Raw genomic sequence first — 21,684 nt, forward strand, 5'->3', positions numbered from 1 at the left:
AGGCAAGTTTCTTTTCAGAAATCTCCAAATTAAGAAAGACATTTTAAAAGGTAAATGCTTATGCCAGAACTTCTTTAAGAAATAAGAAACCTCATTTTCTGTCTAATATGTCTCCAGGCAGAAGCAGTAGAAAGAGTACCATTATTGTAAGGCATCCAAATAGGAGTATCAATTAGATCCTGATTACCTATGTCAATGGAGGTGATGTGTTCAGCAAGATATTCAGGAAACTGTAAGTTATTTACATCCCAATTTCCATTAGTAATAACATCAGTAACAATTTGGTCATAATTAAAATCATTTCTGTGAATAATCTGAGCTACAACACCCATTTCACACCAGTTATCCCACCAAAAATTACTATTGCTCTTATTGATCTTTCAAATTAGAAGTTCTTCCACTTGATCTCTTATCTTGACCAACTGTTTCCAAGCAAGGAAATGGGTGGGCTGAATAGTAGAAGCAACTGGATGAGTAGAATAGTATTTAGCTAAAATAAAAGTACCCCACAAAGATTTACAAGTTATAACCTTTTACTAAAGAGTGCTCTCACCACTATAAAGATGTAGCTAATGGGTGAAGACACGAGGAGGAAAAAACGGAATGCAATTATCACATGTGCTTGATAGTGCGTTTTGATCATTTTGATAGAATAGTACTTCCAATTAATTCTTTTTATTCTTCCCTCTTCCTTCAAATCAATCAAAACCTTAACTATTAGAAATTCCTAGTTATTCAAAAGCTCATTACTCCGTGTTTTTGTTTCTTTTTGTTTAAATTTTTTGCATTTTGAGTACTCCCAATATTGCTAGGATGACGTTCCTTCCTATCCTAATTACCAAAAGCGGATCAAGGAATATCATCATCCACTACGCACATAAATGAAAAAAAACAACAAAGAGGTGATTCTATCTCTTAGTTTTAAGTGTTATTTCTTTTAGAGCAACACCTTCTATCAAGTGAGAGGTGTTCGACTAAACTAGTCCAAAGACATTGTTAATATGGTGTGATACTCTAAGAATGCCACACCATTTAGAATATCTTTGCTAGAAAAATTAACATAATAGCCGCCCACAAAAATAATAGTCAGTAAATGTATATTAATGTACATAAAATATACATTTTTGATACATAATAATGTATTTCTTTAATATTTAGCTAGCGAATGTAATTATTTTTGATTGATTGGCCAAATATCTAACTTGCCCTACATTTTATCTATAGCTTACTTCTTCTTTTTATCCAATATCAATATGAGGTTTTTATTCGCACACTCTAGAAGAGATTTTGACCAGATAAAATTTGGTCCCCTCGAGACAAGATTTAGCTGTAACAGACTGGAGAACAACTCATAGAAGCACAATACAATCCACGCACAAGTCCACAATGGTTAGCCTAAGTCGGCCGACTTTTCTCCTACCTATGCTTCAACGAAAGTACGTACGTAAGTATTACTGCTTTTTCATCCACCAATTGTTTTTCCTATTAATACCCCATTCTCACTTATGAAACTTGACTCATTACTAATTTCCAATGGAAATGCATAGCAAAGATGCTTTGTACCCAACACAGAAAAATGCTACTACTATTATGTCACATAAGAAGAATCAGTTTTTATCAATATTAAGTAGATTTCATGCAGGTTATTTTAGAATAAGCCTTTCTTTATGTGGCCAAGCATTATTATGGAAAACATTAAGTGAGCCATCGGATGATATTCATAAATTTATAAATATTTTTCGGTTGCTTCCCTCTACAGCCTTCATTCTTCTATGGTCTTTAGCTTTATTCTCATTAGTATCACTCTCTTTACTATATCTACTTCGTCTCCACTTTCACTTTGACATGGTTAAAAGTGAATTCTTACACAACGTTGGAGTAAATTACCTTTTCACCCCGTGGATTTCGTGGCTTGTTTTGCTTCAAGCCACCCCATTTTTCAAACCCAAAGAGGTTTATTTTCTTCTACTTTGGTTGATCTTTATTATACCTATACTGGCACTGGACATCAAGTTATATGGACAATGGATCACAAAGGGGAAGCGCTTTTTATCAGGAGTAGCTAATCCTACGAGCCAACTATCGGTTATTGGGAATTTGGTAGGAGCAAGGGCAGCTGCTCAAATGGGATGGAATGAGTGTGCACTTTTTTTGTTTGCAATTGGAATGTCACACTATTTAGTGCTTTTTGTGACACTTTATCAGAGGTTGCCAGGAAGTAATTCAATTCCGGCAATGCTAAGGCCAGTATTCTTCTTGTTCTTAGCTACTCCGAGCATGGCAAGCTTGGCATGGGATTCTATTTATGGAGAGTTCGATATTTCATCCAAGATGCTTTTCTTCCTCTCCCTCTTCCTTTTCCTTTCACTGGTGAGCATTTTTGTTTCTTGCAATATGTTTCATTTTACACGCAGTCCTAATGCTCGACGAGCTTATGAAAAGAAAAACTAAGAATTTTGACACAAATCAAAAGTGGTCTTATAATTAATTTGTTATCTTAAATATGTCATGACATTGTATGATTATAAGAACATATAATTAAGGGTGTGTTTGATATAGATGTTTTCGAATTTTTGAATCTTTGGTTGGTCAAAGTATTTGAAAAACATTTTCATTAGGAAAATAAGTTCATTAAGAATAAGAAAAATAACTTTCTCAATGGAAGTAGAGAAAACAAATTCCATATAATATTACACATTGACTGTCTCGTTCACACCCTCCAACACATCCTATATCCACCCCCACCCCACCATCCGCTATAGTGTGTGCCTAGATTATAAAATACAAATATTTTTGAGATAATATATTTTGCTTTGTGCTTACCAAACATCAGAAAAGAAGTAAAAACCCCACTTACTTTCCGGGAAAAAAAAGTCATTTTTTAACGGACTAGAAGGAATGTCATTAATGAAACACGACGCATATTCCTGCATTTATTTGTTTGGTCTTTGCCGTTCTTTGGAAAAAAAGAAAACTGAACATAAGAAAAAAGAGACTGAAGGTGACCCCTAAATTGACCTATTAGAAGTATTCGAGTTGGCTTTTGCAAGATTTTGAAGCAGTCTTCATATTATTCTTCTTTGTAAGAAATGATGTAGGTAGTTAGCTACCAACCATATTTTAGGTCATGCTGTCACCATCAAATTAAACACGTGTGTGCTCTTTTGTCAACCTAAGGCCTCACCACTAAGATTTATTTAGTTGTCTTATCTAGAAGTAATTTTTTCTACGAAAAAGACTCAAAAATGTCATTTAACTATAAAAAATAGTTCATTTATGTCACTCATCAATAGTTTGGCTTATTTATGTCATCGAACTATAGAAAATGACTCATTTATGCCATCGAACTATAGAAATGACTCATTTATGCCACTCATCAATAGTTTGACTCATTTATGTCATCGTCCGTTACCAAAATGACTCATCCATGCCACTTTTCATTAACGCCGGTTTTATAATACCAGATATGACACGTGGCCTCCAATTAGAAGTCTATGTCGTTTAATTAAATCAGCCCAATTTCAAATACCAAATTAATAAAAAAAAATCCGACCCATACACCTAATCCACCCACAACCATAATCTAGTTGGAGGCCACGTGTCATATATAGTATTGTAAAACCAGCTTTAATGAAATATGGCATGGATAAGTCATTTTGGTAACATGTCATAACATAAATGAGTCAAACTATTGATGAATGACATAAATGAGCCATTTCCTATAGTTCGATGGCGTAAATGAGTCATTTCCTATAGTTCGATGGCATAAATGAGCCAAATTATTGACGAGTAACATAAATGAGCCATTTCTGATAGTTGAAAAATTATGAATGTATGGCTACAGCTGTTTCCTAACTTGTTGAAAACGTACAGATATCAAGACCAGTGTTATTTAAGAGATCAATGAGGAAATTCAATGTATCATGCTGGGCATATTCATTCCCTTTAACAGTGATGGCAATTGCATCAACCAAATATGCTCAAGAAATGAAGAACACTGCTTCCCATATATTAATGCTGCTTCTTTCTGGATTATCAGTGATAGTATCACTTGTGTTAATGATTTTCACCGCGTTTAATTCCAATGCACTTCTACCAGGTGATGATCCAATGCTCTGCAGGCCTAACAATCAACGGTCATCAATTGTATAATTATTTGACGAAAAGAAAAATCAAATGTATTACTGTAATTATTTTTTCATTCGGTAGTTTTGGTTCGAATTTTTAGAGCCAACTCGTATGTAACATTTGTAAAGGAATACTAATTAGGCATTCATTAATAACGTGTATTTCTGACCAAAGATGGAAATATCTATGTTATGAAAAAATAGTGATTTTGGCCTCTGGGTTAGTTCTTTATTCCGATAATAATTCTTGTGTGAACTAACGAAAATTAAATATCGACTGAATCATTTAAAAGAAACATAATAAGTAATATGAAAGGGTGAAAAAGCTTAAAAATAAGAATATCGAGAGATTTTCTCAATTTCAATTTCATAGGCTTAAGCCCTAGTAACTCCACTACATCAGCAAAATCGAAATTTATGTCACTAATAAGCCCGTGTTTTGCTCAAAACCCCCCAATTTGTTCTTTATAAATGACTACAAATTCATCTACAGTCGTCACTACTCCAGCCAATAGGTAGCTAAAATGCTTTTAAAACAAAATATTTAAAAAGTTGAGAATTCATCATTTTTAAAAGCAAAATTAAAGGCTACGAATACTAATTATAGCGTTATGTTAAACAAGTGGTTTTCCAAACTCTTATCAATCCTTGATTTTACTCACCCAAGTTTAGCTCATATAATTGTGTAGTTAAAAGCATTAAAATGCATATATAGTCTAGTAGTATAGTATCATAGAAACAAACCAGAACAAATATACATAACGAATTATGATTAGTTCGGGAAAACACGAATTATGATTAGTTCGGGAAAACGAATATCTCGTCACTAGCATCAAAATTCAAAAGGCACAATCTCTAATGGTATTGAATTCGGCAACAAAGAAAAAGAAAAGTGTTAACTAGAATTTTGGTAGAAAGTTGCAAAAGGACGAAGGAGTTCAAAAGTTGATTAAGACATCGACAAAATGCTTTTTAGTTCTCGGACAACTTAATAGTTGATTAGAAATTTCCTTTACCACACAACTGCACAAAATAATTAATCTCATTAAATCTAGATGATAAAATAATAATAAAAAAAAAAAGACGTTAAAGAGGAAAGCATTTAATCTAGTTGCCTTTAACTGGTATTTTGTGTACTTTAAGGGTCTGTTTGGAAAGCCACCTGGGAATTGGAATTGGTGTAATTACTTGGGTAGTAATTACACGGCCTAGAAATTACGACGACCTGTTTATTTGTCATAATGTAATTACAGTATAATTACAAGCGTACTGTTTGGTTGTACAAGTTTAATTACACAGTTAGATTAAATTAAAAAATAAATGTTAATTGTCAAAAATTAAAAGTTTAATATTTGACATATGTGCTTTTATAAATGATATTAAAATTAGGTATTTAAGATACACCTTGTTTCTTGAAAATATATCAAATAATAATTACTTATTTGTGACTAATATTGTAAAAAATAATTGATATATTTTTTTTCAAATTAATAATATTTTAATTTAATTAATTATAAAAATTAAAAGCATCATTTTCTAAGAACATCACGGACGGCATGTTTAACAAAACTATTAATATTTATAAATATAATACTATATCATTATTCAAATGTTAGACAAAAAAAAAAACTTTCAATTCTAACAAAAAAATGAACGGCATGCAATTTGAAATAACAAGTCAATACTACTAAAGCAAATGAATCGAAAACGAAAATACAACAGAAATTTAAAATCCATAAAATAGGTTAACATAATATTCTTATGTCAAATTCCAACATAACATAAAATATGTTCCAATATAACTTAAGTAAATATAATTCAAAAGAAAAGAAAAACATAAGTCTATAATCTCATTCAACAATGAAATTCTACTTTAATTATCTCTCACTGTATACCAAGTTTATTAATGAATCATTCTTTCTAATATTATGAGGTATAATTTCAAAAATTAGAATAAAAAATGTCGTTATGTTAAAAGAAAAAAATAAAGAAAAAAAGAAATTAAAAAAGGGCAATTATATGGAATCACAAGAAGCAAAGATTGGGAAATGAGAAGAAAAGAAATAAAAGATAAATAATGTATAAGAAAAATATATTTTAAAAATAAAAACAATTTTAAAAGTAAAAATAATAGAAATTAAGAAAAATTAAGAAAAAAAGAAATTAAAATAAAAACAAAAAGGAAAGAAATTACCTAAATAGTAGAGTGTTATTACAACCTCTCAATTACACCCAATTACATGCTGACCAATAATTACTTTGTGAGACAAACAGACCAAGTAATTACTTTGTCAGATAAACAGACTAAAGCTATGTAATTACACTCAATTACACTCAAATCCAATTACATGATGACTTTCCAAGCATGCTCTAAATAACACTGACTACTTGTACTCAATCCCTTACCCTTTCTACTTGAGCGCTTCATGTAATATTCTCTTTTTAATTTTACTTTTTATTATGGACATTGGCTTTCCATTTGATTATTGATCACAACGGGACCTGATGAATTTTAGGTTATAACATCACTAAGGTAAATACATTTTGTATATTTTCCCTCTCTAAATCCTATTTGTATTATTGTGGTAACATTTTAGTAATAGAAATTGAGTGTAACGCTCCACCATCATAGACCCATCGACGACAGCCAATAGGTGCATCAGGTATATTTAAGTGATCTACAGTTAGTACGTAATACCAGAGACAAGTCCAGGTTATAAAGTTAATGTGTCAATTTTTAAGAATTTTAGCATTGTACCATGTTTTTTTTAAACTATGGGTTAAAATTATGCCTGTCAAGTGGGCCGAGCTGGGTCATATAAATGTGGGTCACATGGGGCCGGATCGGGCCATAGTTAGTGGGCCGGGTTGGGGGAGGGAAAGGATGTCTGGCCCAACCCTCTACCCGGGTAAGGGTACATAGTGGGCTAAGTGGGCCGGGCCGGGTTTTAGTTAGTGGGCTGCGCCGGATTTTAATTATTTTAAAAAAAATTCTAATACTAAATTTATTAAGTTTGATACTTTAAAATCTAGTTGTTGTCAACTTTATTTTAACCATCAAGTTCCTTAAATTATACTTTGGCCCTATTTTCAATCTATAAATATCAGTCATTCTTCTCCATATTATCTCACAATTCCCTACTCTCCTCTTTCTCTAAATTTCCTACGCATCTAAATCTCTCTCTCTCTCTCTCTCTCTCTCTCTCTCTCTCTCTCTTCCAACTTCCAAGTTCAAATTTCAAAATTTAAATTTAATGGATAATGATAATCCTCCACTCAAATGATTATCCCACAATTACAGCTACAGTTATTTTATCCATAAATATATCAAAAGAACATCTCTCTTCCTACTTTTCTCCTACGTTGTTCTACATTTGCCTACGTCATGACAATCTATCTTCCAATTTCTCTTTGAGTTGATCCTTTTATTTTATTTTAACGATTCTGTAAACTCAACTATTAGTAGGGATGACTGATGACACAGCATTTCGACATAACTATCTTCCTTTTAATTATGCTAATTGATTATTTTTATAATAATATCCATGATGCTCAATAGTGTTATTATATATATGTAAAAATGCTTATTTATGATTTTTTTTAAAAAATTAATTCCAAGTGGGCCGGGTCGGGCCCCCGATGGGCTAGAACCCGGGCTATTGGTGGGCCGGGCTACCGGGCTAAATGGCATGTCCGGCCCAGACCCCTAATTTTTTCCACTAGCCCAGCCCACCAACCTCTTATCGGGTTGGGGGGCCGGGTTAGGTGGGTCGGTCCAGGGCCGACCCGGCCCAATTGACAGGCTTAGTTAAAATATAATATTTCTAGATATTTACTAAGGTTTTACATATATATATCTATACTCCGTCTCAAAAGTAGTGATTTCAAATGAATCCGTAGCCAACAAACTACATTTGTTCTTGAGTAACATATCTACCGTCCCAGTTCAGTCCAAAAACACCTACACTACTGCAATTACAAATCCAATGCGGCCAAACCCAACAAAAGAACGTCATGGAAGATCTCCGGTCCTAGTAAGAACCACAACACACAATGGTATGCCAGTTGTAAATAACATGTCCCTCTCTTTGAAAGAAGGGGCAATTTCAATTTTGTCGGTGCTTGAAACAATTTTTTCTCTCCTTATTGTCCTATCCCTATAATTAATAATTTTGTATGATTAACTACTGAACTCAATCGCTTGGGTGTTTTTAAATTATGAGGTCACTTAGAAAAATCACAAATTATTGTCCAGAATAGTAAAATGAGTTACTTGAAAAATAAAACAGGTAAACATACGCATACGTTGAGCTGGAAAAATTCACCTTGTAGTGAGTTGACAAACACATTTTTCGAATAATCTAAGGTCATTAGGGGCGGCAAAACTAGTCCAAATCCACTTGATCCTCCCAAGCTTTAATGGGTTTGGACTAGATTGATTTTGAAGATGAGACGATTTGGGCTAACTCAAGTTGACCCATCACAAATCATCAACCCAAACTGACCCATCAAATGAGCGCAAATTGACCCATCAATTGTCACCCATTCACAAGTATAAAAGCTACAAAACATGATTAACTTTATTTTTAATTATTATTTAACTTTATTTTTGTAATCATTTTTATTTTTAATTTTTTTAGAATTTTTTTTATTTAATTTTTTTTTATTTCCTTATTTTAAAATTTTTTACGAGTAATTTTTTATTTTTAAGTGTTTTTCCTCCATTTTTGTTTAACCTATTTTCGACCCATCTATATCTGACACACGTTGCCACTCCAAGTTATGTACAAGACAACCATAAAAATATATAAATAAGGCAAAGGGGGTAAAGAGAGGAATCTGAAAAAAAAAAAAAAAAAAAACTATTCATTATGTTAACGAATAGAACAAAGGATAAGCTTGTCTGAACCAAATCGCGAAAGAACTGGAAGGGGCCTAAGATGGAAAGTATCACGTAAACACAAAAACCAAAGGCAAAATAAAGATACACATTTCTATGACCATGCCTTGAGAGGGTATGAAGATGCATCTTTTATGATGTTGGTGACACTAAAATGGAAAGATACTTGTGGAATCAATTAGAACAATTTACAATTGATGGAACTAATCACTGTGATTCAGAGGCAACAGAAACTCACTCTGGACAGATCAAAAGTTGTACAACAGCCTCAGGGCAAATGGCAGACACTAGGTACAAATTTTTTGCTAGAAGCTTAAAAAAAAAAAGTAAATGTTAATATGTTTTCTAAACGAAGTCGCGCTCGAACAGTAACCCCCACTCCTCAAACGACAGTTTCTCCCAGGCCTCAAAAGAATCAGTCATCGTCCTGCAATAAAGAGCAGAGGAGGGAAGGGTGGAAGCAAAGAAGGGGAACACGAAATCAGAATGTAAATAACTTCAGCTCATCGGCATTTTTTTGTCAGATAACATATGCAACAATCTAAACGACTGTAAAAAGACACTTTTGAAGATGCTTCTTCTTCTCTTGCGACTGTAAGATCCTCTCGTCAATTGTATCCTCAATAATAAATCTCACAATCCCAGTAATGAGAAGACAAAAATAAGAGCCATTCAAGGGCATAAAAATACAAGAATGCAAAACACACCTGACTGGTTTATGCTGCCCTATTCGATGGACTCTATCTTGGGCTTGCTGCTCTACAGCAGGATTCGAGCAGGGTTCCATCAAGAAAACCTAGCATAGGTCAAGAGATGAGCCACATATCATGTACTTCTTTAATAGATGATTACAAGTCATAATGGTTCTTTAAGTGCAAATAGAAGTGAAGTTGAAATATACCAAGTGAACAACATAAGAGGAGATCTAAAGAGACAGGAATGAGACACTAGATATCCACAAGTCTTTGGATATGAAATGGTTACCAGAGTCAACATTCACAAAGAAAGAAAATAGATCCCTTACATGTGATACAACTATAATATTGAGGGCAACGCCTCCAGCTTTAAAGCTCGCAAGCAATATCCTGCAATCTAGATCCTCAGTAAATCTGGTAACTGCTGTGTCTCTTGCAGAAATAGACATGTTTCCAACTAATTGAACAAATTTGACGCCCGACTGCCAAAAACATACATGACAAGCTTATTTTTTGTTACACACTGACAAAAAAAAAAGGAGGAGAAAATGGGAAGGAAGAACATAAAATATTTTTATATCTTACATTCTGAAGAGAATATTGTATTAGATCCAAAAACAATGTGAACTGGCTGAAAACTGTTTTCAGCTTATAAGCTGCTTTAGATAAGCTAAGTCAAACTGACCCAATTATTTTTTTGAGCTTATTTTAAGCACAAAATGACTTTAAGCTGGTCAGTCAAACACTCAAAAAAGCTGAAAACAGCCTATAAGCTACTTGTAAGCCAATCCAAACGGGCTCGTAATACTATAGTGATTAAATTTTAACGAGAAAATATTTATGTGAAAATTACACCAGAAAATTGAATAGGAAACAGAAGATGAAAATATAAAAGAAGCTGCAGAACAATAAATATATATGCAGGTTTCACGCATGTCATTTATACAACATTGTCTTCGTACCTGCTGTATGCGTGTATTTAAAGAGGGATAGTTCTTCCTTAGAGGTCCAGCCTGAGCATATCTGCACAAAATACATCAGGGGATAAAAACACAGTTAGAAATAAAAATATCCTCTTCGTACTTTTAGCAGGCGAGGTAATGACACAAATGATTGAGAATTTTATGGGAAGAAAAAGACTTGTAAGATCTTAGGTATTTAGTATACCTAGAAACTAACCCAATATGTTCCAAAACTACTTAAGAACAAGTAATTGTCGGAAACACATTACATGCAAGTACTTCATGCATAAGACAAGAAAACAGGATATGCAACCCAAAAAGGAAAACAAAAATGAGCCAATCCCGTGAAATAAATTCTATGGGAAAATGCGACTTTAGTGTGACCAGCAAATTTGCAGCCCAAGAGACGAGCAAAGTGGAACTTGCAAACAAAAAGAGCTCAGTTTTGAAAATAAAGTATCAGAGAGAGCATACTTATCCAACTTTGCCATGGTTTCTTCTAACATTTGTAGGTAGTATTCATTTTCATTCACGTCCAAAGAATCTTTTCTCACAATAACCTGAATCCAAAAAATAAGTAACAAACTACACCCATGAGAAATTATGATCAAATTGAAGCAAACAGCATTAATGTAAGACATAACTTACAGTTTTCCGGGGAATTCCAAGATCTGTAGCTCTCTCCTTTTTGGTACGTTTTAGCAATAGGTTTTTCAAAATTTTGTGCTTCAATAAAACCATCGCATCTCTACTAGTCGCATTGGATTGAATTGATTCTAAAGGTTTTGCAATATACTAGAAAAACAAGATGTTTCAACTTTACCATGATAGCAATAAGATAAAGCCTCAAAATTATGTATATTAATTACGTATTACTTACTCTATTCCACAAGAGAAAGTGGTGTGCACGTTTGTGGCGGCACTTGTGGGTACTCAGTTGAGAAGCTGTAGTACATCACATTTTTTTGAAATAGACAAAATTATAAATTGTTATCGCGCCAGGTAGGGGTACACCACATTTATCAAAGAACATATTATAAAAGAGATTTTTCGAGACAGTTACTGAACCATTTCAATAGCATTGGTTGAGAAGCAAAGAATAACATATATTAAGTACTTGAGCCATTGCATCTTTTCACCCTCAGGGGTAGGAATCAAGATTTAAAAACAGAAACTTTATGTATACCTATAATCAAGTGCTCTGCAAGAAAATCTTTGCAAAAGTAATAAGCGTAAGGAGTAACTTGTAAGAAACGGACCTGTGCAAAAGTAAAGAACGTAATTAACCTCACAACAATAAAAAGTTCTGAAAAACGATAAACCTGCAAAAGTTTAACTTACGAACGAGTACAATTCTCCCATACGGTTCTGCAGGGTATACCAGTTAAGGCCCACTTGTAAGAAGATTCTAAAGCAAAAATAGCTCTTGCCTTGTTGCAGTGTGCATCTTTTACATAATGAGCCTATGCCACAGAAGTGCAATCAGGTAAAAAAAATCCAGATAAAAAGATTTAGTATCAAATGTAATTTAGGAATTCTACTCTCATGAGCGACTAGTTCCCATGACTAAGGCAGGCAGAAAGTAAAATAACATGCAACATCATTTAATATAGGAGCAGAGATCACATAAAATCCATGATCTGCTATGAAGATAAAAGATGTCTATCAAACTAAAATTTCAGATAAAATTTCACATGATGAGAAGTTAAGCAAATAAATGAATTAACTTAGGACAAAGACAAATTTCATGTTCTTATATTCTGATAAAGTTTAATACCTAAAATATCAGAGAGGTATGTAGGTACTCTCACCGACATTATTCAATAATTAACTGTAAAAGTTTCATCATTACCGTTATAAGACTCTTCATGGCGTTCTAAGAGCCAACATAAGACTATTTACATTCTAATAACCACCATAGCTTCATTATTCAGCAGTTAGCTATGTAGAGGTTTTTCCATAACCGCCATAGCTCATTAAGAATTCACCACACCAATCTCCACATTTTCAAGTCTAGCTTTGTAAGATATGGCCTTGGCCTAACTCAACCCAAAATCTAGCTCATGAGGGGAAGATCTATAATAAGCTTGAAGAATGTCTGGTACTTACAAGTTACATAAAGAGATCGTTTAAACAGCAAATGGACATATACAGGGAAACCAATTGAACGCCAATTGAAGAAAACAACAACATAATGCATGAATCTGTGAACGTATGACTTGCCTCATCCAGAATGATGCGATCCCACTTCATTGAATGCAAAACTGACTTCCTCCTAGAAACATTGACTGAATTATCAATAGAACCATCGTCACTCAATTTTTCTGTAGAATCTTTTCTGGTCCAACATTTCTACCCGAGGTTTTGAGTTCTTGTTGTGCTGCTTTGACTACTTTGGCCTATAGTCGGCCTTGATAGTGGAGTGCGTAGTAATGATAAAATCATATTCCTCCAGTTTGTGCATAAGTTTCTCCCTGTTGGCGCCATGGTAAACAAGAGTTTTGTTGCTTCCTTTAGTAGTGCAACGTTCAATCTCGCAAAACCATTGCATTGCTCCAACCACAGGATAGACAACAAGAGTTTCTGTAATTCGCGTTTAGCAAGCACAAGTGCGATGGCTTGAACAGTCTTCCCCATTCCCATTTCATCAGCAAGAATAGCCCCTTTGGCTTTAGATTCTTCTTGCTTTAATGACCAAGCCAACCACTCATTTTGGTACCTCAACAGTGGCAAGATCAAATCGGATGGTGCCTCGGCAGTTTCAGAAACTGACACATTCTGATTATCTAAGTCTCAATCATCTGAATAATTCTCAAGAAGGAAATTATCCATTACTAGTTCCAGTTTTTCCCATATCAAAAGTGGTATTTTCTTTTCTATCCTCTCACATTTTTTTCCCTATCGAGCAGCCTTCCCAGCAAGTTATAAATCTCAAACTTCACATAAAGATGGCCCCTACCATCTGATTCTGTCAACAATAGAATGGATTTCAGAAATGTGTTACCTTTCTCCATAAGTAATTTGACACCAATAAATTAAAAAGGGCAAGAAGATAATTCGTGTTGAAAATAATAATTCAAAATTGTAGGAAAACAAAATTGGTTAGGATTTGGTATTTTAATTCATGTCTAATTAGGATTTGTAGTCAAATTAGTATAGGAATAGGTTTTCCTGTTTTGAGTTAAAGTAAGTTTTATATTATTATAAATAAGGTCGCTGCTAGTTATTTTATATTGTGGAGATTGTAGAGAGCATTCAGAGATTCATAGAATTTATCAATAAAATATTTTTCTTCAAATTGGTATCAGAGCTTCTACGATCCTCGTAAAGAATTAAAGAGCTTCCGCTACCGGCGGGCGGCTATGACTCATATATGTCGCCCGTCTGGCCAATGATGATGATGTTGGCAAATATCGAGCTAATGATATGCATGAAAAACAATCATGTTGAGAAGGAATAACAAACTATTGCATGTTTAAAGAGATGCAAGCACATATGGCACAAGAGGAAGGATATCGTCTCTAAAAGTTAAAGAGAAGGCAAAAAAAAAATGGAAGGTTGATGAGAAAGTGCATCAACAAAATTGGAATGTTGGGAGAAAGTGTCCTAATGATTGTGAAAATTGAAGAGAAAGTGCTTCAACAATTAAAGGTTGATGAGAAAGTGCATCAACAAAATTGAAATGTTGGAGAGAAAGTGCTCCAACGGTTGAAGGTTAAAGAGAAAGTGCTTCAACAATTGAAGGTTGGTGAGAAACTGCATCACTAAAATTGAAATATTGGAGAGAAAGTGCTCTAACAGTTGAAGGTTGAAGAAAAAGTGCTTCAACAATTGAAGGTTGGTGAGAAAGTGCATCAATAAATTGGAATGTTGGAGAGAAAGTGCTCCAACGATTGTGAAGGTTGAAGAGAACGTGCTTCAACAATTGAAGGTTGGTGAGAAAGTGCATCAACAAACTGGAATGTTGGAGAGAAAGTACTCTAATGATTGTGAAGATGGAAGAGAAAGTGCTTTAAAAAATTAAAAGATGGTGAGTGACGGTTGAAGAGAAAGTGCTTCAACAATTGATGGGCTGGAAACAAATGCTTCAAAATTGGAAGATGATGACAAGTGCATCAAGAATTAGATATACAATTTTGAATTATGGGAGAATGTTGGAAATAATAATTCAAAATTGTAGGAAACCAAAATAGGTTAGGATTTGGTATTTTAATTCATATCTAACTAGGATTTATAATCAAATTAGTATAGGACTAGGTTTTCCTGTTTTGAGTTAAAATAGATTTTATATTATTATAAATAGGGTGGCTGCTAGTTATTTTATATTATGGAATTGTAGAAAGCATTCAGAGAATTCATAGAGTTTATCAATAAAATATTTTCCTTCAATCCATCTTGGGGCATTTTGAAATGTTGAACATAATCCAATTTCACATAAACTTTCATGAAACTCAAGAAATTCAATAACCTTTGGAAGAAAATTTGAAAAGAAAAAAACAAGAAGATAATCCATGGTATTCCAATTACATGTCATTTTGGGGCGTTTCAAAATGTTGAACATAATCCAATTTCACATAAACTTTCAAGAAATGAGGAAGCTTTGGAAGAAAACTTCAAAAGAAAAAAAAACAAGAAGAATAAAGAAGAAGAACCTGGAATTGAAGGATCCATTTTTAGAGGGCTTTACACAAAAGAAAGAGGGGGCAATTCTTGATATTTAATTTGTTTCCACAGAACAGAAGAGTGGTGAGAGAGAGCTAAGTCGAAATGTAACTGGGAAGTTTGATAGGCGGGAAGGACTATTTATACCCAGAATTAAAAAGAGTCGTTTTTAATACCAGTATACTAATTGGGCTCTTCTCCATTTTCCCCAATTTCTCATTTAGACGATTGACACATGTCATAGTTAAAAATTAAAGGTTAAAATTTAATTGCCCAAAATAAAATCCTAATGATGGTTAGAATAACAAATATTTCATTTATTTACTCTATTTTTTTTTTTTGGCAATTCCACAATTCTAGCTAAAACATTATCTCATCCATAAATATATTTAAGGTTTTCTCACTTTTCCTACTTTATTACGAGTTTTTTTAAAAAAAGTTTTGTTTTTATGTTTATACATGTATTAAATTACTAGTTTTATATTTTCCCCCTAATTCTTCTTTACATTCCTATCAAATATGAGAGAAATAGACATCATTAGCTCAGTGGGAATAGTAAGACCAAATTGAATCAACATTTACTAATTGAAAATTTTAAAAATAAAAAATAATATTTGTAAATTTTAAATTAAAAAGAATTTGTAAGAGGTTAATTTTCTTTATTTTTGCTATAACTATATGGAAATCTTTTAGCAACAAAATAGCTACAAAAATGAATAGAATAAGATTGTTGGTCGAATTAGATGATCGTAAGTGTTTTCATGTCTTAAGTGTCCAATGGAACAAATGTAATTATAAAAGAGTTATAACACAATTTGACAAAATATAGATATGTATGTGTAACTAAAAAGAAAAAAAAAAGGAACACACGATAGAATAGGAAAGGTCAGAAAAAATTAAATATATTTTTGAATGAGATAATGTTTTAGCTAGAATTGTGGAATTGTCAAAATTTTAGAGTAAATAAAGGAAATACTTATCATCCTAACCATGATTAAGATTTTGCTTTTGGACAATTAAATCCTAACCTTTAATTCTTAACTATGACATGTGTCTCTCATCTAAGTTGGAACTTGGAGAAAATGGAGAGAGTGGAAATGGAGAGGAGCCTCATCCCCTTATACCTATAATATTAAGCCATATAGTCGATTATAACTTGTTTGATATTAAGGCACAACTATTATTATTGTATTTTCTAGTAAGAAGATCCACCTTTTAAAGTTTTTTTCTTTTTTTTTTTAAATAATAATTTTGACATATAGTAAAGTTACAAAATTATTTGCACACAATTTTCTTAATGTATTTTCACTAATAAGTAGGCAATAGATCTCTAGTCAGGAGTGCATCTATAACTAATGCTCCTCTCCCTAGGTATACAATTATATATTTCTGTATACAATTTGTTTTTTTACACAAATAAAAATGCTCCTCGCCCTAGATCATGTATAATAATACCACTTTTTTTAAAATTATTTAAACATTGTGCACCGAAGCTCAACGAGTTTTATGGTGCCATATTTATCGGGTGCATGCATCTTTAAAAAAATCTCATGTCTATCTTGTTGTTTTTTCCTTTATTTTTTTAGATTTGAGTTTGTAACGACCCGTTTGGTCGTTTAGCACTTTTGGACTCTTTTTCGTTAAAAAACCTTTTTCGTAACTTTAAATGGTATTCTTAACTTGTGAGATAGGGGCACGGTTATATACTTGTTGTGCAATTTTTGAAATATATTTATTTAATGTGTGTGAATAGCTTATTCATAGGAATTTTATTTACAGTTATATAAGGTATAAGTTGGAGAATTAATTTGGTGGCTAGTGAGCTTAATTTACACTGTTACATATTAGTTGGGTGACTAAATAATTTGGATAATTTATAAGAGTGGGCTAGGCCCATTTATTCCTAGTCCACATACTAGAATATGTGATATATTAGGGTGGAAGAATTATTATTGGCCATGAGAAGAAGAAGTGGCAGTGCAGTTCCCATCAAATACTAGTTTAGGTTAGATAATTGAATTGATTTCTTCATAGTACCCTCCATTAATTCGTGTGCAGTTCTTGTTTTTATATATTAGAAATTGGTGAAACTTAGAGGTAGCATAATGATGACTCAATGATTGGAGGGTTCATTTAATGATAAAATAATATAGAATGGTTGTTGGATAATGGTATTTGTACGTTTCTTGTTTGATGGAAAGCAGTGGGTCCCTATTTTTCTTTTGGTTTTGAAATTCTCCTTGTTCATCATGATTACAACTTCAATTTTGGCATATTGAGTCTATTAAAGTCAAAAGCAATTCTTGAGTTTCAACCTTTATTACTGAAGCCACAGTTTTTTTTTTTTTTTTTTTTAAGTTATCTTTTATGTCCTTGTAATTGTTTCTCTATTTTACTTTAGTTTGTGTCTGTAGCAAATTAGCCATTGCCACTGTAGGTCCTAGTTTGTTAAGTGAGTATACTGTTTGGAGGAAGTCATTATTTTTACTAATAATAGTACAAGGAAAAAAAATACTAAGTATACTTAATAGGTTATTAAATGAAAACATGATCATATATAGATTAGATTAAACCAGGCAATTGGTTTGGTTACTGATTCATATATATATATATATATATAGATTAGATTAAACCAGGCAATTGGTTTGGTTACTGATTCATATATATATATATATATATATATATATATATATATATATATATATATATATATATATATATATATATATATAATGCATTAGAGGTGGTTGACTTTGCAGTTTGAAGTTTTATTCTTTTTGTTAATTTTATATATTGTGTAGATGTAATGGAATATTGAGTGTATGGATTATATGAAAACCTTCAAATCCATGATATTTGAGTTGTGGAAAGTGAGAATTAAATCCTAAGTTAGGATTTAGACTCGTAAATAACGTAAGTTATATATTTGATAGACACTGTCCGTTTGGAAGCACTTCGGAAGGGAAAAGATTTGGTGTGAGCGTTCGTGGCACCTGTTCGGCATTGAGGTAGGTTACGGTCTACTTTAGTTAGACTCTGATTAGAGAATCGTATGTAGTTGTAGAAAGTGACGGGATAGCATGATAGGCCTTCGGGCATGAAGTGGAGATGAATTCCAATTAAGTTGGTTTCGATAGCTGTTATGTGGGCTTGTCGCCATATGTGTTATTTTCTGTGATTATCACCTGGTTGTACCTCCGTCATATACTAGCTCACTCATCACATGAAAAAGAATTGTAATATTGATAATTGGACAGTGGACAATGATATGACTTGTACTTGTCGATTGCATATTGGTGATATGTGTTGAGACTGATATCATGTATGACATACTTTCCATATTATTTTTGTGATGATGGTGAGGTGAGTGATTGAGAGACTCTGAGGTCCTTGCCGGAGATTGAGAGTGACAGAGTGACTCCGAGGTCCTTGCCGGAGATTGAGAGTGATTGATAGCCTCCGAGGTTTCTGCCGGAGAGCACGAGTGGTACATGGACTTCGCGGGTCCCCCATGGGTCATGGCTTTGAGGCACTGCCCTTAGCATGTGTGTACGAGAGTGGAGTGGGAGAGGTGACTGTTGCATTGCACTGCATTCATCCACTCATATATTTGACTGATCATTTGGTGATTTATATCTGTCTTGGTTGATTTCATGATTCCTTTACACTTTACTTGTATATGATACGTGACCATACCTGTTTGCTCTATGTGATACTTGTTGGTTTCAACTTCTTCATGCGTTATCTAATCATTTTCGGCCTATAATGCTTACCGGTACTAGTGTTGTACTGATACTACTCTTGCTGCACTTTTGTTGAGTGCAGAGTACGATCCAGGCTCCAGTTCTACACCCCGTGACTGATACGCGAGGGTGACATCTCTCAGTCATTCAGGGTGAGCTACTTGGTCATCCGTGGCCCCTGAAGGACCTCCTCTATTTATTTCTGTTTTTGTATTCGACAGACAATATGTAGCCTTCGGGTATTTTCAGACTTATATTTCGTACTATGTTAGCGCTCTTGTACCCTTTGACCAGATTTTGGGGTTGTCGTGACATTTCTAGTTATGATAAGTATTTAAGACTTGATAACTTATTCTTATTTAATTTTCCGCTTATTTAATTTGTTATTAGTAATGTGGTTCGCCTACTTGGAGGGATAGTGTAGGTGCCACCACGACTCGCGAATTGGGTCGTAACAAGTTGGTCTCAGAGCTTCTAGGTTAATTGGTCTAATGAGTACAAGAGCAATGTCTAGTAGAGTCTTGCGGATTGGTACGTAGACGTCTGTACCCATCCTCGAGAGGCTATAGGACATTTAGGAAACACTCCACTTCTTATTCTCTTTTCGTGCTAGTTCAATCCGATTGGTATCTAGTTCATTCTTTTCGTGCGAGATTGTTCAGATTGGTATCTTAACCTCATTTCTATGTTCTCTCACAGATGGTGAGGACGCGATCGACCGCTACTGGAGGCCAGGAGCTTGCACCCGCACCCGCACCCGCATCCATACCCGTTGCCTGAGCAGCTGTCCTTGGGCGATGCAGGGGACGTGGCAGGGGCAGAGGCCGTGCAGCTAATCCAGATAGGAACCAAGCACCAGCACCTGCTCAGGATCCTGACAGAGAGTTGACTCCGAAGCTTGATGACATTTCGGAGGAGGAGATTAGGGCTGCTGAGGCACAGCCTGGGGTCGCTACAACTCCTGATTTTCAGGAGGCTGTGTTTCGAGTGTTGTGGTACTTTGACAGTTTGGCTCAGGCGGGCATGATTCCAGTTGCTCCAGATGGCTCGCAGACTAAAGTGGGAGGTCATACTCCCGATGCTAGAGTTACTCCAGGATTTCGGACATCGAGGGTATTGCCGGCAGCAACAGTGGCTCCCCGTATTAATGCTACTCCAGTGCCTGATTTTGCTCTAAGGCCTATGGATGGGACAGTGTTGACCAGTGAGGAGCGAAAATTGTTCGAGGGGTTTACCAAAATGTCTCCTCCTTGGTTCTATGGTACTTCCGGGGAGGATGCGTATGAGTTTATTGTTAGCTGCCATGAGATGCTTCATAAGTTGGGTGTAGTGGAGTCTCACGGGGTCGATTATGTTTCTTTCCAGTTTGTTGGGGATGTCAAGTAGTGGTGGAGATCGTACATGGAGTGTCGACCAGTTGTATCACCACCTTTGACCTGGACCCAGTTCTACCAGGTGTTCCTGGAGAAGTATGTCCCTCGTACTCTGAGAGACAACGGGAAGGATGAGTTTTTGACATTGGAGCAGCGGGGTAGGTCGGTTGCGGAGTATGAGACAGGATTTCTCGCTTTGTCCCGTTATGCGACGACATTACTTCCCACAGAGGCTGAGAGAGTGAGGAGATTTGTGAAGGGTTTGGACCTTCCACTTCGACTGGCGACCTTACAGTTGGAGTGTTCTGGGGCCTCATTTCAATCAGTAGTAGAGCATGTCAGGAGGGTTGAGTCAGAGATGGGTCGGGCACATAGTGGGGGTGGCGACAAGAAAGCTCGTAGATTTGACAGTTTTAGAGGTCCTATTAGAGGTGGGGGACACCATGACAGGGTTCGTCATCATCCCTACAGCCCCCCCCCCCCCATCCAATCATCATTACAGGATTTAGCAGGTGATTCTTCAGGTTATAGCGGCCACAACTCTAAGCAGATTTCCCGAGGGTCTTACTCTCGACCTTCAGACCGCGGAGGGTATTCTGGTTCTTCTATGACAGTTCAGCAGCCTATGGCCAGAGGAGCATGTTTTGAGTGTGGTGAGACAGAGCATTACGCGAGAGAGTGTCCTAGATCCAGGCAGGGTTCCAGAGTTCAGACATCTAGGCCTCCAGCACTCCCAGCTAGAGGAGGAGGATATTCTAGTAGAGGGGGTTCGCAGTCGGGCAGGGATGGCCATCAGCCTAGCAGAGGTGGTCGTCAGTCTGGTAGGGGCAGCGCTCAGTCAGTGAGAGGAAGATCTCAGGCAGTTCGTGGTGGTCGTGGAGGCACACAGTCCAAGGGTAGACGTGCCCGTTTCTATGCTTTTCCAGGTAGACCAGAGGCCGAGGCCTCTGATGCGGTTATCACAGGTATTATTTCGGTTTGTCACCGATCAGTTTCTGTCTTATTTGATCCGGGTTCTACTTTCTCTTATGTGTCCACCTATTTCTTTACAGGTCTGGATAAACTTTGTGATATGCTTGAAGTACCTATTCGTGTCTCTACTCCTGTTGGAGATTCTGTGATAGTAGATCGGGTCTATAAGTCTTGTGTGGTCACGTTTATAGGGTATAATACTTGGGTAGACTTGGTTATTTTGAATGTGGTGGACTTTGATATTATTTTG

General features: G+C 34.9%; 2 protein-coding genes and 1 pseudogene across 3 annotated transcripts; 1 reads left to right on the top strand and 2 right to left on the bottom strand.

Moving 5' to 3' along the window:
• Positions 1–1,355: 1,355 nt before the first annotated feature.
• Positions 1,356–4,335, top strand: LOC132617990 (S-type anion channel SLAH1-like). The gene is made up of 2 exons (XM_060333059.1): positions 1,356–2,370; positions 3,874–4,335. Exons 1-2 carry the CDS (start codon positions 1,534–1,536, stop codon positions 4,150–4,152), a joined length of 1,116 nt encoding a protein of 371 aa, XP_060189042.1. The 5' UTR covers positions 1,356–1,533; the 3' UTR covers positions 4,153–4,335.
• Positions 4,336–8,438: 4,103 nt separating this feature from the next.
• Positions 8,439–12,149, bottom strand: LOC132617992 (DNA repair protein RAD16-like). Of its 2 annotated transcripts, XM_060333062.1 has the most exons (8): positions 12,026–12,149; positions 11,565–11,943; positions 11,333–11,479; positions 11,159–11,244; positions 10,685–10,745; positions 10,052–10,204; positions 9,735–9,823; positions 8,439–9,454 (listed from the first exon to the last, which is right to left on the bottom strand). In XM_060333062.1, the coding sequence occupies exons 3-8, from the start codon at positions 11,423–11,425 to the stop codon at positions 9,373–9,375; spliced, it is 564 nt and encodes a 187-aa protein (XP_060189045.1). In that variant the 5' UTR covers positions 11,426–11,479; positions 11,565–11,943; positions 12,026–12,149; the 3' UTR covers positions 8,439–9,372. The 2 variants fall into 2 exon arrangements, with proteins under 2 accessions (XP_060189045.1, XP_060189044.1); XM_060333061.1 differs by having other exon boundaries at positions 11,333–11,943.
• A 759-nt stretch (positions 12,150–12,908) lies between these two features.
• On the bottom strand, positions 12,909–15,588 carry LOC132619528 (DNA repair protein RAD16-like; annotated as a pseudogene).
• Positions 15,589–21,684: the final 6,096 nt, after the last annotated feature.

The sequence above is a fragment of the Lycium barbarum genome, chromosome 11 (genome assembly GCF_019175385.1).
Source record: "Lycium barbarum isolate Lr01 chromosome 11, ASM1917538v2, whole genome shotgun sequence".
In the NCBI taxonomy this organism is placed as follows: domain Eukaryota; kingdom Viridiplantae; phylum Streptophyta; class Magnoliopsida; order Solanales; family Solanaceae; genus Lycium; species Lycium barbarum.

What these genes read in the sequence shown, in the direction of transcription:
- LOC132617990 (XM_060333059.1), top strand. Translation starts at nt 1,534, where the DNA reads ATGGAAATGCATAGCAAAGATGCTTTGTACCCAACACAGAAAAATGCT. An exon ending in TCTTCCTTTTCCTTTCACTG is followed by an intron (nt 2,371 to 3,873) that starts GTGAGCATTTTT and finishes GAAAACGTACAG; the next exon opens with ATATCAAGACCAGTGTTATT.
- LOC132617992 (XM_060333062.1), bottom strand. Translation starts at nt 11,425, where the DNA reads ATGGTTTTATTGAAGCACAAAATTTTGAAAAACCTATTGCTAAAACGT. An exon ending in TAAATACACGCATACAGCAG is followed by an intron (nt 10,205 to 10,684) that starts GTACGAAGACAA and finishes TGTTTTTGGCAG; the next exon opens with TCGGGCGTCAAATTTGTTCA. An exon ending in ATATTATAGTTGTATCACAT is followed by an intron (nt 9,824 to 10,051) that starts GTAAGGGATCTA and finishes GACCTATGCTAG; the next exon opens with GTTTTCTTGATGGAACCCTG.